This window comes from Penaeus monodon, chromosome 16, assembly GCF_015228065.2.
Source record: "Penaeus monodon isolate SGIC_2016 chromosome 16, NSTDA_Pmon_1, whole genome shotgun sequence".
NCBI lineage: Eukaryota > Metazoa > Arthropoda > Malacostraca > Decapoda > Penaeidae > Penaeus > Penaeus monodon.
This window is the reverse complement of record NC_051401.1, coordinates 48,416,585-48,434,084: the sequence shown is the minus strand read 5'-3', so window position 1 is coordinate 48,434,084 and position 17,500 is coordinate 48,416,585. Positions and strand designations below refer to the sequence as shown.

The window sequence follows — 17,500 nt, the reverse complement described above, 5'->3', positions numbered from 1 at the left end:
GAATGTGTGTGTATTAGATATAATTTTCTAATCAATCAAACAATAATAATCAGGTGGCACGTTCCGAGCAAGTTCAGGACATGCCTGATAACGCCACCGAAGTGTGTATATAAGACCTCTTGGAGCACATCTGTGGTAGTCGAGCAAGCAGCGCTCCCAACGAACGTCCTGGATAAGCGAGGCGCACGAACCGCACGTCCAGCGACTCCCGACCAGCCACTTGCCTTCCGCACTGCCGCCAGCGCACACATGGGTGACATCTCTCCCACCGCCAGACACTCCTGCCGCAGGATGCCGCCGAAAGGCCAGGACACGCTCACGGCCCTCATCTGCCGGAAACTACGGGAGAGCGGCCAGGACGACGAGTTCCTGCAGAGCGTGATGGCCGCCCTGTACGAGCTGAGGGAGGAGCTGAGCAGGTGTCCCTCCCGCAAGGCATCCGTCAAGCTCGTCCGCCGCACGCTGTCGAGGGCCATCGCCGAGGGGAGGAGGGACCAGGACACGGCGAGGGACACGCAGGACGACCTACGAACGAGGCCGGAGGAACTCGTCCCCACGATCGACCAGCTGTTGGAGGAGGAGCTCAAGGGGGAGGAGGAGTTCGAGAAAGAGCAGAAAACGGAGGAAGCCAAGGGAGAAGAGACGCAGGAAGAAATTTTGGCAGAAGGCGGACTCGAGTGCGGAGAAGACGTTCCTGACCACAAGAGAACGACAGGAACACGACCTCAGAAAGACGACCACGAGGCATCGGGGGAAAAGCAACTGATAGAAGACAGTAACGACGCTCCTTCTTCGATTCTTATGAAGGAAAATAATGTTTGCGACGGGAAAGGTAAGTCTCCATCTCTCACTCCTTTTCTCTTTCCGCCTCTCTCCTCTTCTCATACCCTGTCAGTGAATGTCTTTGTATATAGAATCTCGCACATGAAAGGTCTCCCCTCTTTCCTCATTGGTAAATCTTCCCAACATCCTACAGGAGGAAACACCCAGGAGACGGCGATTCTCCATGGCGTACAGATCGAAAGGGTTTTCCCTGAGAAAGGACGCCCGTTCTCACACTTTTACGGAGACGAAGACAGAGAGATCATGTCCATTAGGCTTGTTATAGAGAGGAGTGAGTTGCTTATACTGCATGTCAGTTTCCGTTTGCTTGTTATATACATGATCAGTGTTTCTGGTATAGCTTCAACTTGAGCTTTTATAACTTACCGGGACAATTACCTTTTACTCTTTCTTTCTTTTCAGTATTATTCTTACCATGTTGTTTATAGTTTACTCTGAATGAGACACGGGAAGAATAACAAACTCGTAAAGAAAGCGAGATAATATAATGCTAAAATGATAAGCTGCACAACAGATCTTTCATTTCCACACAGACAAGTGCGCTCTCTACAAACTAGAAGGCGAAACGTCCACAAAACTGGGAGTGTTCCACGCTGACCACATGACGAAGCTCAAGAACGGCTTCAAAGTGAAACTGGACACCCAAATGACCACAGATGAACTGGATGGAGGCAAGCGACTCAGGAAGGGAAGGAAGAGGAACAGAGACGCGTCTTTGGTGATCCTGACCGTTCCGGAGGAGCAGCAGAGGGAGTGCATGAACGTCTTATCTAAGGTGAGACATTCAGGTTTCTTTTTTGTTTTCTTTTCTTTTTTATCTCGTTTATTTATGAGTATTTTTGTATTATGGTGTTACCTTCTCTTATGTATCTATAAATTCACTCAATACCTATACTTTGTGGTCATCATTGCCTCCCTCCTCTCTTCTGTTATTTTCGTAGATGCTGTTATTGTTATTGTTGATAACATTCCTAATGTTGTTATTGTTATTGTTTTCTTTACAACCCTGTCAATTATCACGACTTTCTATTTGCATTTACTAATTTATTTGTTTATTTTTATGTACTTAATTTTATTATTTTATTTATTTATTTTTCAGATGAGAAAAACACTCCCTGGAATCCTCTTTGGATAATCTTGTAGATGCATCTTGTATTTCATTGTATATTGTATTAGTGCTTGTTGTGTTAGTTTAGATTTTCTGTTTCATAATGCTAATGTCTTATCCACCATGTTGTATATATCTTTTCCAAATAACATTTGTATATACCGTACATTTTCTGTATATTTTCTTAGAAATATATTTTCTATAAAACAATTATTTCTTTGATTCGTCTATGAAATGAAAGGCAAGCACGTGCTACTCACATACCAATATTGCCTTGCAACACCAACGGTTACCTGTAAAAATAAAAGAAAAGGGATTAGGACAAAATGACAATTGGCATGGAATCACACACACACACACACACATATATATGTATGTATATATGTATATATATACATACATACAAAAATATATATGTATGTATGTATATATGTATATATACATACATACAAAAATATATGTATATATGTATATATGTATATACATACAAAAATAAATATGTATGTATGTATGTATGTATGTGTGTGTGTGTGCGTTAAAGAAATGCATCATAACAAAGAGATTCGTAATGATACGATAAGACTGACAAATCAGGTAGTGAGGTGAAGAAAGCAGCGACAGAGTGTAGAGTAGCGAAGGTAAGTCGCTTTTGTTTTTAACAGAAATATTAGCAGTAGATAGCGATGAGGAAGCAGAGATAAGAAAAGTAATGGAGGTAATAAGTAGATTGCGTTATTATTGTTATTATCACTACTACTTATATTTCAACTATTATTATCACTGTCATTACTATCATCTTCATCACTATCAATCTTTATTTACTATTATTATTATTATCATCAATTTCATTATAATCATTTTTCTCCTAATAGGCAAGTACACCACACAGAAGTAATTAGACCTTCAATTTATGCATATTTATCATTTACACGACAATCCGAGGGGGCGGGGGGGGGGGTGAAGGAAAGTAAAAACAATAGGAGTATTAGGGGAAGAGGGAAAGGGGGGAGGAGGGGGTTTAAAAAAGGAAGATGGGGAAGGAAGAACAGACTTAAAGAGGGATATAGGAAGGGTAGATGTAGTTCTTAAAATGAGATGGAAGGAGTGAACAAAGGAAGACTTGGGAGTGAAAGGGGATGGCAAAGCAAGGGAGGAAGAGGGAGAGAGGAGAAGGGAGGGAGAAGGAGTAGGTGGAAGAAGGAGAGAGGTGGAAAGAAGTAGCTCCTTTTCGAGTGGAAATTTCAAAGAGTCTTGCTAGATATTATTATTATTATAATACTTGTCTTCGTATTATCACTGCTATTATTATCATTAATCATCATACCTGAGTTATTTTGAAAATGATGATAATAGCACCTCCAATCTTACTATGACAGTAACCGTAGTAATGGCGAGTGATACTGACAGCAATACAAACGCGCTCTTCTCATTCCACTGATGTAAGTGACTGTGACTCATCAGTAGTAGCGAAGATGACGAATTGACTTTAGAAAATAATAATAATAAATAAATATGACTCAGTCACATGATAGAAAATGAGTTAATGTTCGAAGAAGTTGAAAACGTTACTTGAGATTAACCAAGTCTGGTATTATCCAAAAGTAGAGAAAAAGTCAGATAAGATTAATAACATAATATATCCTTAATCCAGCAGCCGGAACTCGACTTAATAGACGTAGTATGTTTATTTTTTCGGTATGTTAGTTCTTCCTTGTGATGAAACTGAGGATGACACTTATGGGAAGGGGGCGAGGTGAAGGAAGGGCAGGGGAGAGGAAGAAAGAGAGAAAGGGGAGAGAGGTGGAGAAGAGGGAGGGAAAAGGGAAAGAAGGGGAACGGGGAAAGTGGAAGATATGGAAGAGGGGAAGGGAAATGGAGAGTGAGGGAAGGTTTAAGGAAAGGAATAATAATCATGTTCTAGGAAGAGAGAGAGACGAGATAGGTGTAAGACAGACAGGAATGAGGGAGAAGCGAGGAGAGGAAAAGAGGGAGAAGATAAGAAAATGCAGATAGTTGAAAGAAAGGCATGAAGAGTAAGAAATTGGGAGAGAGAGAAGGAGGGAGCAAGAGAATTGAAGGAAAGAAGTGGAGAGAGAGAAGACGATAGACGAACGTAGACGAAGAAAACGGGATGGAAGGAAAATTTGAAAGAGGAAGAACAAAAGAGTGAATAGTGGAGAACAAAGAATGTCAGTAACTGAATGTGTGTGTATTAGAAATAATTTTCTAATCAATCAAACAATAATAATCAGGTGGCACGTCCCGAACAAGTTCGGAACGTGCCTGATAACGCCACCGAAGTGTGTATATAAGACCTCTTGGAGCACATCTGTGGTAGTCGAGCAAGCAGCGCTCCCAACGAACGTCCTGGATAAGCGAGGCGCACGAAGCGCACGTCCAGCGACTCCCCACCAGCCACTTGCCTTCCGCACCGCCGCCAGCGCACACATGGGTGACATCTCTCCCCCCGCCAGACACTCCTGCCGCAGGATGCCGCCGAAAGGCCAGGACACGCTCACGGCCCTCATCTGCCGGAAACTACGGGAGAGCGGCCAGGACGACGAGTTCCTGCAGAGTGTGATGGCCGCCCTGTACGAGCTGAGGGAGGAGCTGAGTAGGTGTCCCTCCCGCAAGGCATCCGTCAAGCTCGTCCGCCGCACGCTGTCGAGGGCCATCGCCGAGGGGAGGAGGGACCAGGACACGGCGAGGGACACGCACGACGACCTACGAGCGAGGCCGGAGGAACTCGTTCCCACGATCGACCAGCTGTTGGAGGAGGAGCTCAAGGGGGAGGAGGAGTTTGAGAAAGAGCAGAAAACGGAGGAAGCCAAGGGAGAAGAGGCGCAGGATGAAATTTTGGCAGAAGGCGGACTCGAGTGCGGAGAAGACGTTCCTGACCACAAGAGAACGACAGGAACACGACCTCAGAAAGACGACCACGAGGCATCGGGGGAAAAGCAACTGATAGAAGACAGTAACGACGCTCCTTCTTCGATTCTTATGAAGGAAAATAATGTTTGCGACGGGAAAGGTAAGTCTCCATCTCTCACTCCTTTTCTCTTTCCGCCTCTCTCCTCTTCTCATACCCTGTCAGTGAATGTCTTTGTATATAGAATCTCGCACATGAAAGGTCTCTTCTCTTTCCACATTGGTAAATCTTCCCAACATCCTACAGGAGGAAACACCCAGGAGACGGCGATTCTCAACGGGGTACAGATCGAAAGGGTTTTCCCTGAGAAAGGACGCCCGTTTTCACACTTTTACGGAGACGAAGACAGAGAGATCATGTCCATTAGGCTTGTTATGGAGAAGAGTGAGTTGCTTATACTGCATGTCAGTTTCCGTTTGCTTGTTATATACATGATCAGTGTTTCTGGTGTAGCCTCAACTTGAGCTTTTATAACTTACCGGGACAATTACCTTTTACTCTTTCTTTTTTCAGTATTATTCTTACCATGTTGGTTATAGTTTACTCTGAATGAGACACGGGAAGAATAACAAACTCGTAAAGAAAGCGAGATAATATAATGCTAAAATGATAAGCTACACAACAGATCTTTCATTTCCACACAGACAAGTGCGCTCTCTACAAACTAGAAGGCGAAACGTCCACAAAACTGGGAGTGTTCCACGCTGACCACATGACGAAGCTCAAGAACGGCTTCAAAGTGAAACTGGACACCCAAATGACCACAGATGAACTGGATGGAGGCAAGCGACTCAGGAAGGGAAGGAAGAGGAACAGAGACGCGTCTTTGGTGATCCTGACCGTTCCGGAGGAGCAGCAGAGGGAGTGCATGAACGTCTTATCTAAGGTGAGACATTCAGGTTTCTTTTTTGTTTTCTTTTCTTTTTTATCTCGTTTATTTATGAGTATGTTTGTACTATGGTGTTACCTTCTCTTATGTATCTATAAATCCACTCAATACCTATACTTTGTGGTCATCATTGCCTCCCTCCTCTCTTTTGTTATTTTCGTAGATGCTGTTATTGTTATTGTTGATAACATTCCTGATGTTGCTATTGTTATTGTTTTCTTTACAACCCTGTCAATTATCACGACTTTCTATTTGCATTTACTTATTTATTTGTTTGTTTATTCTTTTTATTTACTCTATTTTATTATTTATTTATTTATTTTTCAGATGAGAAAAACACTCCCTGGAATCCTCTTTGGATAATCTTATAGATGCATCTTGTATTTCATTGTATATTGTATTAGTGCTTGTTGTGTTGCCATATAATTTAGATTTTCTGTTTCATAATGCTAATGTCTTATCCACCATGTTGTATATATCTTTTTCAAATAACATTTGTATATACCGTACATTTTCTGTATATTTTCTTAGAAATATATTTTCTATAAAAATTATTTCTTTGATTTGTCTATGAAATGAAAGGTAAACACGTGCTACTCACATACCAATATTGCCTTGCAACACAACGGTTACCTGTAAAAATAAAAGAAAATGGATTAGGACAAAATGACAATTGGCATGGAATGACACACACACAGACACACACAAACAGACACACACACACAAACAGACACACACACACACACAGATATATATATATATATATATATATATATATATATATATATATATATACATATATATATTTATGTATGTATATATATACATATATATGTATGTATATATGTATATATATACATACATACAAAAATATATATGTATGTATGTGTGTATATATGTGTGTGTGTGCGTGCGTTAAAGAAATGCATCATAACAAAGAGATTCGTAATGATAAGATAAGGCTGACAAATCAGGTAGTGAGGTGAAGAAAGCAGCGAGAGAGTGCAGAGTAACGAAGGTAAATCGCTTTTGTTTTTAACAGAAATATTAGCAGTAGATAGCGATGAGGAACCAGAGATAAGAAAAGTAATGGAGGTAATAAGTAGATCTGCGTTATTATTGTTATCGCTACTACTTATATTTCAATCATTATCACTGTCATTACTATCATTATCATCACTATCAATCTTTATTTACTATTACTATTATTATTATCATTAATTTGATTATAATAATTTGTCTCCTAATAGGCAAGTACACCACACAGAAGTAATTAGAACTTCAATTTATGCATATTTATCATTTGCACGACAATCCGAGGGGAAGAGAGAAAGGGGGGAGGAGGGGGGTTTAAAAAAGGAAGATGGGTGAGGAAGAACAGACTTAACGAGGGATATAGGAAGGGTAGATGTAGTTCTTAAAATAATATGGAAAGAGTGAACAAAGGAAGACTTGGGAGTGAAAGGGGATGGCAAAGCAAGGGAGGAAGAAGGAGAGAGGAGGAAAGAAGTACATCCTTTTCGAGTGGAAATTTCTACGAGTCTTGCTAGATATTATTATCATTATCATAACTATCATCATCTTCATTTTTCTTATTATCATTATTATAATACTTGTCTTTGTATTATCACTGCTATTATCATTAATCATCATACTTGAGTTATTTTGAAAATGATGATAATAGCACCTCCAATCTTACTATGACAGTAACCGTAGTAATGGCGAGTGATTCTGACAGCAATAAAAAGCGCTCTTCTCATTCCACTGATGTAAGTGGCTGTGACTCATCAGTAGTAGCGAAGATGACGAATTGACTTTAGAAAATAATAATAATAAATAAATATGACTCAGTCACATGATATAAAATGAGTTAAAGTTCGAAGAAATGGAAAACGTTACTTGAGATTAACCAGGTCTGGTATTATCCAAAAGTAGAGAAAAAGTCAGATAAGATTAATAACATAATATATCCTTAATCCAGCAGCCGGAACTCGACTTAATAGACGTTGTATGTTTATTTTTTCGGTATATTAGTTCTTCCTTGTGATGAAACTGAGGATGACACGTATGGGAAGGGGGGAAGGGGGCGAGGTGAAGGAAGGGCAGGAGAAAGAGAGAAAGGGGAGAGAGGTGGAGAAGAGGGAGGGAAAAGAAAAAGAAAGAGAGAAAGGGGAAAGTGGTTGAAGTGGGGAGGGGAAAAAGGAAGAGATGAAAGAGGGGAGGGGAAAAAGGAAGAGATAAAAGAGGAGAAGGGAAATGGAGAGTGAGGGAAGGTTTGAGGAAAGGAATAATAATCATGTTCTAGGAAGAGAGACGAGATAGGTGTAAGACGGATGGGAATGAGGGAGAAGCGAGGAGAGGAAAAGAGGGAGAAGATAAGAAAAGGCAGATAGTTGAAAGAAAGGCATGATGAGTAAGAAGTTGGAAGAGAGAGAAGGAGGGAGCAAGAGAATTGAAGGAAAGAAGTGGAGAGAGAGAAGACGATAGACGAACGTAGACGAAGAAAACGGGATGGAAGGAAAATTTGAAAGAGGAAGAATAAAAGAGTGAATAGTGGAGAACAAAGAATGTTAGAAACTGAATGCGTGTGTATTAGATATAATTTTCTAATCAACCAAACAATAATAATCAGGTGGCACGTCCCGAACAAGTTCGGAACGTGCCTGATAACGCCACCAAAGTGTGTATATAAGACCTCTTGGAGCACATCTGTGGTAGTCGAGCAAGCAGCGCTCCCAACGAACGTCCCTGGATAAGCGAGGCGCACGAACCGCACGTCCAGCGACTCCCGACCAGCCACTTGCCTTCCGCACCGCCGCCAGCGCACACATGGGTGACATCTCTCCCCCCGCCAGACACTCCTGCCGCAGGATGCCGCCGAAAGGCCAGGACACGCTCACGGCCCTCATCTGCCGGAAACTACGGGAGAGCGGCCAGGACGACGAGTTCCTGCAGAGCGTGATGGCCGCCCTGTACGAGCTGAGGGAGGAGCTGAGTAGGTGTCCCTCCCGCAAGGCATCCGTCAAGCTCGTCCGCCGCACGCTGTCGAGGGCCATCGCCGAGGGGAGGAGGGACCAGGACACGGCGAGGGACACGCACGACGACCTACGAGCGAGGCCGGAGGAACTCGTTCCCACGATCGACCAGCTGCTGGAGGAGGAGCTCAAGGGGGAGGAGGAGTTCGAGGAAGAGCAGAAAGCGGAGGAAGCCAAGGGAGAAGAGGCGCAGGATGAAATTTTGGCAGAAGGCGGACTCGAGTGCGGAGAGGACGTTCCTGACCACAAGAGAACGACAGGAACACGACCTCAGAAAGACGACCACGAGGCATCGGGGGAAAAGCAACTGATAGAAGACAGTAACGACGCTCCTTCTTCGATTCTTATGAAGGAAAATAATGTTTGCGACGGGAAAGGTAAGTCTCCATCTCTCACTCCTTTTCTCTTTCCGCCTCTCTCCTCTTCTCATACCCTGTCAGTGAATGTCTTTGTATATAGAATCTCGCACATGAAAGGTCTCCCCTCTTTCCTCATTGGTAAATCTTCCCAACATCCTACAGGAGGAAACACCCAGGAGACGGCGATTCTCAACGGGGTACAGATCGAAAGGGTTTTCCCTGAGAAAGGACGCCCGTTCTCACACTTTTACGGAGACGAAGACAGAGAGATCATGTCCATTAGGCTTGTTATAGAGAAGAGTGAGTTGCTTATACTGCATGTCAGTTTCCGTTTGCTTGTTATATACATGATCAGTGTTTCTGGTATAGCTTCAACTTGAGCTTTTATAACTTACCGGGACAATTACCTTTTACTCTTTCTTTCTTTTCAGTATTATTCTTACCATGTTGTTTATAGTTTACTCTGAATGAGACACGGGAAGAATAACCCAAAATCGTAAAGAAAGCGAGATAATATAATGCTAAAATGATAAGCTGCACAACAGATCTTTCATTTCCACACAGACAAGTGCGCTCTCTACAAACTAGAAGGCGAAACGTCCACAAAACTGGGAGTGTTCCACGCTGACCACATGACGAAGCTCAAGAACGGCTTCAAAGTGAAACTGGACACCCAAATGACCACAGATGAACTGGATGGAGGCAAGCGACTCAGGAAGGGAAGGAAGAGGAACAGAGACGCGTCTTTGGTGATCCTGACCGTTCCGGAGGAGCAGCAGAGGGAGTGCATGAACGTCTTATCTAAAGTGAGACATTCAGGTTTCTTTTTTGTTTTCTTTTCTTTTTTATCTCGTTTATTTATGAGTATGTTTGTACTATGGTGTTACCTTCTCTTATGTATCCATAAATCCACTCCATACATATACTTTGTGGTCATCATTGCCTCCCTCCTCTCTTCTGTTATTTTCGTAGATGCTGTTATTGTTATTGTTGATAACATTCCTGATGTTGTTATTGTTATTGTTTTCTTTACAACCCTGTCAATTATCACGACTTTCTATTTGCATTTACTAATTTATTTGTTTATTTTTATGTACTTAATTTTATTATTTTATTTATTTATTTTTCAGATGAGAAAAACACTCCCTGGAATCCTCTTTGGATAATCTTGTAGATGCATTGTATATTGTATTAGTGCTTGTTGTGTTGCCATAAAATTTAGATTTTCTGTTTCATAATGCTAATGTTTTATCCACCATGTTGTATATATCTTTTTCAAATAACATTTGTATATACCGTACATTTTCTGTATATTTTCTTAGAAATATATTTTCTATAAAACAATTATTTCTTTGATTTGTCTATGAAATGAAAGGCAAGCACGTGCTACTCACATACCAATATTGCCTTGCAACACAACGGTTACCTGTAAAAATAAAAGAAAAGGGATTAGGACAAAATGACAATTGGCATGGAATGACACATACAGACACACACAAACAGACAGACACACACACAGATATATATATATATATATATATATATATATATATATATATATATATATATATACATACATACAAACATATATGTATGTATGTATATATGTATATATATATACATACATACAAAAATATATATGTATGTATGTATGTATATATGTATATACATACATACATACAAAAATATAGATGTATGTATGTATATATATGTGTGTGTGTGTTAAAGAAATGCATCATAACAAGGAGAGTCGCAATGATAAGATAAGACTGACAAATCAGGTAGTGAGGTGAAGAAAGCAGCGACAGAGTGCAGAGTAGCGAAGGTAAGTCGCTTTTGTTTTTAACAGAAATATTAGCAGTGGATAGCGATGAGGAAGCAGAGATAAGAAAAGTAATGGAGGTAATGAGTAGATCTGCGTTATTATTGTTATTATCACTACTACTTATATTTCAATTATTATCACTATCATTGCTATCATTATCATCACTATAAATCTTTATTTACTATTACTATTATTATCATCAATTTCATTATAATCATTTTTCTTCTAATAGGCAAGTACACCACACAGAAGTAATTAGACCTTCAATTTATGCATATTTATCATTTTTACGACAATCAGAGGGGGAGGAGGTTATAGGAAGGTAAAAACAATAGGAGTATTAGGGGAAGAGGGAAAGGGGGGAGGAGGGGGTTTAAAAAAGGAAGATGGGGAAGGAAGAACAGACTTAAAGAGGGATATAGGAAGGGTGGATGTAGTTCTTAAAATGAGATGGAAGGAGTGAACAAAGGAAGACTTGGGAGTGAAAGGGGATGGCAAAGCAAGGGAGGAAGAGGGAGAGAGAAGGCGGGAGGGAGAAAGAGTAGGTGGAAGAAGGAGAGAGGTGGAAAGAAGTAGCTCCTTTTCGAGTGGAAATTTCAAAGAGTCTTGCTAGATATTATTATCATTATTATAATACTTGTCTTCGTATTATCACTGCTATTATTATCATTAATCATCATACTCGAGTTATTTTGAAAATGATGATAATAGCACCTCCAATCTTACTATGACAGTAACCGTAGTAATGACGAGTGATACTGACAGCAATACAAACGCGCTCTTCTCATTCCACTGATGTAAGTGATTGTGACTCATCAGTAGTAGCGAAGATGAACTGACTTTAGAAAATAATAGTAGTAAATAAATATGACTCAGTCACATGATGTAAGGTGAGATAAAGTTCGAAGAAGAGGAAAACGTTACTTGAGATTAACCAGGTCTGGTATTATCGAAAAGTAAAGAAAAAGTCAGATAAGATTAATAACATAATATATCCTTAATCCAGCAGCCGGAACTCGCCTTAATAGACGTAGTATGTTTATTTTTTCGGAATATTATTTTTTCCTTGTGATGAAACTGAGGATGACACATATGGGAAGGGGGGAAGGGGGCGAGGTGGAGGAAGGGCAGGGGAGAGGGAGAAAGAGGAGAGAGGTGGAGAAGAGGGAGGGGAAAGGGAAAGAAGGGGAACGGGGACAGTGGTTGAGGTGGGGAGGGGAAAGAGGAAGAGATGAAGAGGGGAAGGGAAATGGAGAGTGAGGGAAAGTTTAGGAAAGGAATAATAATCAGGTTCTAGGAAGAGAGAGAGACGAGATAGGTGTAAGACGGACAGGAATGAGGGAGAAGCGAGGAGAGGAAAAGAGGGAGAAGGAGGGAGCAAGAGAATAGAAGGAAAGAAGTGGAGAGAGAGACGATAGACAAACATAGACAAAGAAAACGGGATGGAAGGAAAATTTGATAGAGGAAGAATAAAAGAGTGAATAGTGGAGAACAAAGAATGTTAGTAACTGAATGCGTGTGTATTAGATATAATTTTCTAATCAACCAAACAATAATAATCAGGTGGCACGTCCCGAACAAGTTCGGAACGTGCCTGATAACGCCACGAAGTGTGTATATAAACCTCTTGGAGCACATCTGTGGTAGTCGAGCAAGCAGCGCTCCCAACGAACGTCCTGGATAAGCGAGGCGCACGAACCGCACGTCCAGCGACTCCCGACCAGCCACTTGCCTTCCGCACTGCCGCCAGCGCACACATGGGTGACATCTCTCCCACCGCCAGACACTCCTGCCGCAGGATGCCGCCGAAAGGCCAGGACACGCTCACGGCCCTCATCTGCCGGAAACTACGGGAGAGCGGCCAGGACGACGAGTTCCTGCAGAGCGTGATGGCCGCCCTTGTACGAGCTGAGGAGGAGCTGAGCAGGTGTCCCTCCCGCAAGGCATCCGTCAAGCTCGTCCGCCGCACGCTGTCGAGGGCCATCGCCGAGGGGAGGAGGGACCAGGACACGGCGAGGGACACGCACGACGACCTACGAACGAGGCCGGAGGAACTCGTCCCCACGATCGACCAGCTGTTGGAGGAGGAGCTCAAGGGGGAGGAGGAGTTCGAGAAAGAGCAGAAAACGGAGGAAGCCAAGGGAGAAGAGGCGCAGGATGAAATTTTGGCAGAAGGCGGACTCGAGTGCGGAGAGGACGTTCCTGACCACAAGAGAACGACAGGAACACGACCTCAGAAAGACGACCACGAGGCATCGGGGGAAAAGCAACTGATAGAAGACAGTAACGACGCTCCTTCTTCGATTCTTATGAAGGAAAATAATGTTTGCGACGGGAAAGGTAAGTCTCCATCTCTCACTCCTTTTCTCTTTCCGCCTCTCTCCTCTTCTCATACCCTGTCAGTGAATGTCTTTGTATATAGAATCTCGCACATGAAAGGTCTCTTCTCTTTCCACATTGGTAAATCTTCCCAACATCCTACAGGAGGAAACACCCAGGAGACGGCGATTCTCCACGGCGTACAGATCGAAAGGGTTTTCCCTGAGAAAGGACGCCCGTTTTCACACTTTTACGGAGACGAAGACAGAGAGATCATGTCCGTTAGACTTGTTATAGAGAAGAGTAAGTTGCTTATACTGCATGTCAGTTTCCGTTTGCTTGTTATATACATGATCAGTGTTTCTGGTATAGCTTCAGCTTGAGCTTTTATAACTTACCGGGACAATTACCTTTTACTTTCTTTTTTTTCAGTATTATTGCCACCATGTTGTATATAGTTTACTCTGAATGAGACACGGGAAGAATAACAAACTCGTAAAGAAAGCGAGATAATATAATGCTAAAATGATAAGCTACACAACAGATCTTTCATTTCCACACAGACAAGTGCGCTCTCTACAAACTAGAAGGCGAAACGTCCACAAAACTGGGAGTGTTCCACGCTGACCACATGACGAAGCTCAAGAACGGCTTCAAAGTGAAACTGGACACCCAAATGACCACAGATGAACTGGATGGAGGCAAGCGACTCAGGAAGGGAAGGAAGAGGAACAGAGACGCGTCTTTGGTGATCCTGACCGTTCCGGAGGAGCAGCAGAGGGAGTGCATGAACGTCTTATCTAAGGTGAGACATTCAGGTTTCTTTTTTGTTTTCTTTTCTTTTTTATCTCGTTTATTTATGAGTATGTTTGTACTATGGTGTTACCTTCTCTTATGTATCTATAAATCCACTCAATACCTATACTTTGTGGTCATCATTGCCTCCCTCCTCTCTTCTGTTATTTTCGTAGATGCTGTTATTGTTATTGTTGATAACATTCCTGATGTTGCTATTGTTATTGTTTTCTTTACAGCCCTGTCAATTATCACGACTTTCTATTTGCATTTACTTATTTATTTGTTTGTTTATTCTTTTTATTTACTCTATTTTATTATTTATTTATTTATTTTTCAGATGAGAAAAACACTCCCTGGAATCCTCTTTGGATAATCTTATAGATGCATCTTGTATTTCATTGCATATTGTATTAGTGCTTGTTGTGTTGCCATAAAATTTAGATTTTCTGTTTCATAATGCTAATGTCTTATCCACCATGTTGTATATATCTTTTTCAAATAACATTTGTATATACCGTACATTTTCTGTATATTTTCTTAGAAATATATTTTCTATAAAACAATTATTTCTTTGATTTGTCTATGAAATGAAAGGTAAACACGTGCTACTCACATACCAATATTGCCTTGCAACACCAACGGTTACCTGTAAAAATAAAAGAAAATGGATTAGGACAAAATGACAATTGGCATGGAATGACACACACACACACACATATATATGTATATATATATGTATATATATACATACATACAAAAATATATATGTATGTATGTATATATGTATATATACATACATACAAAAATATATGTATATATGTATATATGTATATACATACAAAAATAAATATGTATGTATGTATGTATATATGTGTGTGTGTGTGCGTTAAAGAAATGCATCATAACAAAGAGATTCGTAATGATACGATAAGACTGACAAATCAGGTAGTGAGGTGAAGAAAGCAGCGACAGAGTGTAGAGTAGCGAAGGTAAGTCGCTTTTGTTTTTAACAGAAATATTAGCAGTAGATAGCGATGAGGAAGCAGAGATAAGAAAAGTAATGGAGGTAATAAGTAGATTGCGTTATTATTGTTATTATCACTACTACTTATATTTCAACTATTATTATCACTGTCATTACTATCATCTTCATCACTATCAATGTTTATTTACTATTACTATTATTATCATTAATTTGATTATAATCATTTGTCTCCTAATAGGCAAGTACACCACACAGAAGTAATTAGAACTTCAATTTATGCATATTTATCATTTGCACGACAATCCGAGGGGGCGGGGAGGGGGGTAAAGGAAAGTAAAAACAATAGGAGTATTTGGGGAAGAGAGAAAGGGGGGAGGAGGGGGGTTTAAAAAAGGAAGATGGGGAAGGAAGAACAGACTTAAAGAGGGATATAGGAAGGGTAGACGTAGTTCTTAAAATGAGATGGAAGGAGTGAACAAAGGAAGACTTGGGAGTGAAAGGGGATGGCAAAGTAAGGGAGGAAGAGGGAGAGAGGAGAAGGGAGGGAGAAGGAGGAGGTGGAAGAAGGAGAGAGGAGGAAAGAAATACCTATTTTCGAGTGGAAATTTCTACGAGTCTTGCTAGATATTATTATCATTATCATAACTATCAACATCATCATTTTTCCTATTATCATTATTATAATACTTGTTGCCTTCGAAAATGATAATAATAGTACCTCCAACCTTACTCTGACAGTAACCGTAGTAATGGCGAGTGATTCTGACAGCAATAAAAAGCGCTCTTCTCATTCCACTGATGTAAGTGACTGTGATTCTTCATTAGTAGCGAAGATGAACTGACTTTAGAAAATAATAGTAGTAAATAAATATGACTCAGTCACATGATATAAAATGAGTTAAAGTTCGAAGAAGTGGAAAACGTTATATGAGATTAACCAGGTCTGGTATTATCCAAAAGTAGAGAAAAAGTCAGATAAGATTAATAACATAATATATCCTTAATCCAGCAGCCGGAACTCGACTTAATAGACGTTGTATGTTTATTTTTTCGGTATATTAGTTTTTCCTTGTGATGAAACTGAGGATGACACATATGGGAAGTAGGAAAGGGGGCGAGGTGGAGGAAGGGCAGGAGAAAGAGAGAAAGAGAGAAAGGGGAGAGAGGTGGAGAAGAGGGAGGGAAAAGAGAAAGAAAGAGAGAAAAGGGAAAGTGGTTGAAGTGGGGAGGGGAAAAAGGAAGAGATGAAAGAGGGGAGGGGAAAAAGGAAGAGATAAAAGAGAGGAAGGGAAATGGAGAGTGAGGGAAGGTTTGAGGAAAGGAATAATAATCAGGTTCTAGGAAGAGAGACGAGATAGGTGTAAGACGGATGGGAATGAGGGAGAAGCGAGGAGAGGAAAAGAGGGAGAAGATAAGAAAAGGCAGATAGTTGAAAGAAAGGCATGATGAGTAAGAAGTTGGAAGAGAGAAGGAGGGAGCAAGAGAATAGAAGGAAAGAAGTGGAGAGAGAGAAGACGATAGACGAACGTAGACGAAGAAAACGGGATGGAAGGAAAATTTGAAAGAGGAAGAATAAAAGAGTGAATAGTGGAGAACAAAGAATGTTAGTAACTGAATGTGTGTGTATTAGATATAATTTTCTAATCAACCAAACAATAATAATCAGGTGGCACGTCCCGAACAAGTTCGGAACGTGCCTGATAACGCCACCGAAGTGTGTATATAAGACCTCTTGGAGCACATCTGTGGTAGTCGAGCAAGCAGCGCTCCCAACGAACGTCCTGGATAAGCGAGGCGCACGAACCGCACGTCCAGCGACTCCCGACCAGCCACTTGCCTTCCGCACCGCCGCCAGCGCACACATGGGTGACATCTCTCCCACCGCCAGACACTCCTGCCGCAGGATGCCGCCGAAAGGCCAGGACACGCTCACGGCCCTCATCTGCCGGAAACTACGGGAGAGCGGCCAGGACGACGAGTTCCTGCAGAGCGTGATGGCCGCCCTGTACGAGCTGAGGGAGGAGCTGAGCAGGTGTCCCTCCCGCAAGGCATCCGTCAAGCTCGTCCGCCGCACGCTGTCGAGGGCCATCGCCGAGGGGAGGAGGGACCAGGACACGGCGAGGGACACGCACGACGACCTACGAGCGAGGCCGGAGGAACTCGTTCCCACGATCGACCAGCTGCTGGAGGAGGAGCTCAAGGGGGAGGAGGAGTTCGAGGAAGAGCAGAAAACGGAGGAAGCCAAGGGAGAAGAGGCGCAGGATGAAATTTTGGCAGAAGGCGGACTCGAGTGCGGAGAGGACGTTCCCGACCACAAGGGAACGACAGGAACACGACCTCAGAAAGACGACCACGAGGCATCGGGGGAAAAGCAACTGACAGAAGACAGTAAACGACGCTCCTTCTTCGA

General features: G+C 41.7%; 5 protein-coding genes across 7 annotated transcripts in view; all 5 read left to right on the top strand.

The window, feature by feature from the left end:
• The window catches only part of LOC119582895, an 11,126-nt gene extending 8,965 nt beyond the window's left edge, over nt 1–2,161 (top strand). The window contains exons 1-4 of one of the 2 annotated variants that reach the window (XM_037931402.1): nt 136–832; nt 977–1,114; nt 1,377–1,618; nt 1,943–2,161. In XM_037931402.1, coding sequence (XP_037787330.1) covers nt 250–832; nt 977–1,114; nt 1,377–1,618; nt 1,943–1,978 — 999 coding nt within the window. In that variant the 5' untranslated portion in view covers nt 136–249 and the 3' untranslated portion in view covers nt 1,979–2,161. Of the gene's footprint in view, nt 1–135; nt 833–976; nt 1,115–1,376; nt 1,619–1,942 lie in introns of those variants that run through there. The other variant, XM_037931403.1, reaches the window with a different exon arrangement.
• A 2,157-nt stretch (nt 2,162–4,318) lies between these two features.
• Nucleotides 4,319–6,278, top strand: LOC119582893. Its single transcript, XM_037931399.1, has 4 exons — nt 4,319–4,982; nt 5,127–5,264; nt 5,525–5,766; nt 6,097–6,278. Exons 1-4 carry the CDS (start codon nt 4,400–4,402, stop codon nt 6,130–6,132), a joined length of 999 nt encoding a protein of 332 aa, XP_037787327.1. The 5' UTR covers nt 4,319–4,399; the 3' UTR covers nt 6,133–6,278.
• Nucleotides 6,279–8,472: 2,194 nt separating this feature from the next.
• Nucleotides 8,473–10,503, top strand: LOC119582894. 2 transcript variants are annotated; one of them, XM_037931401.1, is made up of 4 exons: nt 8,473–9,181; nt 9,329–9,463; nt 9,728–9,969; nt 10,294–10,503. In XM_037931401.1, the coding sequence occupies exons 1-4, from the start codon at nt 8,599–8,601 to the stop codon at nt 10,327–10,329; spliced, it is 996 nt and encodes a 331-aa protein (XP_037787329.1). In that variant the 5' UTR covers nt 8,473–8,598; the 3' UTR covers nt 10,330–10,503. The 2 variants fall into 2 exon arrangements, with proteins under 2 accessions (XP_037787329.1, XP_037787328.1); XM_037931400.1 differs by having other exon boundaries at nt 9,326–9,463.
• Nucleotides 10,504–12,642: 2,139 nt separating this feature from the next.
• Nucleotides 12,643–14,557, top strand: LOC119582892. The gene is made up of 4 exons (XM_037931398.1): nt 12,643–13,328; nt 13,473–13,610; nt 13,871–14,112; nt 14,443–14,557. Exons 1-4 carry the CDS (start codon nt 12,746–12,748, stop codon nt 14,476–14,478), a joined length of 999 nt encoding a protein of 332 aa, XP_037787326.1. The 5' UTR covers nt 12,643–12,745; the 3' UTR covers nt 14,479–14,557.
• Nucleotides 14,558–15,839: 1,282 nt separating this feature from the next.
• The window catches only part of LOC119583087, a 2,918-nt gene continuing 1,257 nt past the window's right edge, over nt 15,840–17,500 (top strand). Inside the window, exons 1-3 of the mRNA XM_037931594.1 lie at nt 15,840–15,890; nt 16,002–16,060; nt 16,757–17,500. The exon at nt 16,757–17,500 is cut by the window's right edge and continues 35 nt beyond it. Coding sequence (XP_037787522.1) covers nt 15,840–15,890; nt 16,002–16,060; nt 16,757–17,500 — 854 coding nt within the window. The remainder of the gene's footprint in view (nt 15,891–16,001; nt 16,061–16,756) is intronic.

Excerpts from the sequence above, each read along its gene's own strand:
- LOC119582893 (XM_037931399.1), top strand. The coding sequence starts at position 4,400 with ATGGGTGACATCTCTCCCCCCGCCAGACACTCCTGCCGCAGGATGCCG. Across the intron at positions 4,983-5,126 it reads TAATGTTTGCGACGGGAAAG|GAGGAAACACCCAGGAGACG; the intron begins GTAAGTCTCCAT and ends AACATCCTACAG. Across the intron at positions 5,767-6,096 it reads GCATGAACGTCTTATCTAAG|ATGAGAAAAACACTCCCTGG; the intron begins GTGAGACATTCA and ends TTTATTTTTCAG.
- LOC119582894 (XM_037931400.1), top strand. The coding sequence starts at position 8,599 with ATGGGTGACATCTCTCCCCCCGCCAGACACTCCTGCCGCAGGATGCCG. Across the intron at positions 9,464-9,727 it reads TAGGCTTGTTATAGAGAAGA|ACAAGTGCGCTCTCTACAAA; the intron begins GTGAGTTGCTTA and ends ATTTCCACACAG. Across the intron at positions 9,970-10,293 it reads GCATGAACGTCTTATCTAAA|ATGAGAAAAACACTCCCTGG; the intron begins GTGAGACATTCA and ends TTTATTTTTCAG.
- LOC119582892 (XM_037931398.1), top strand. The coding sequence starts at position 12,746 with ATGGGTGACATCTCTCCCACCGCCAGACACTCCTGCCGCAGGATGCCG. Across the intron at positions 13,329-13,472 it reads TAATGTTTGCGACGGGAAAG|GAGGAAACACCCAGGAGACG; the intron begins GTAAGTCTCCAT and ends AACATCCTACAG. Across the intron at positions 14,113-14,442 it reads GCATGAACGTCTTATCTAAG|ATGAGAAAAACACTCCCTGG; the intron begins GTGAGACATTCA and ends TTTATTTTTCAG.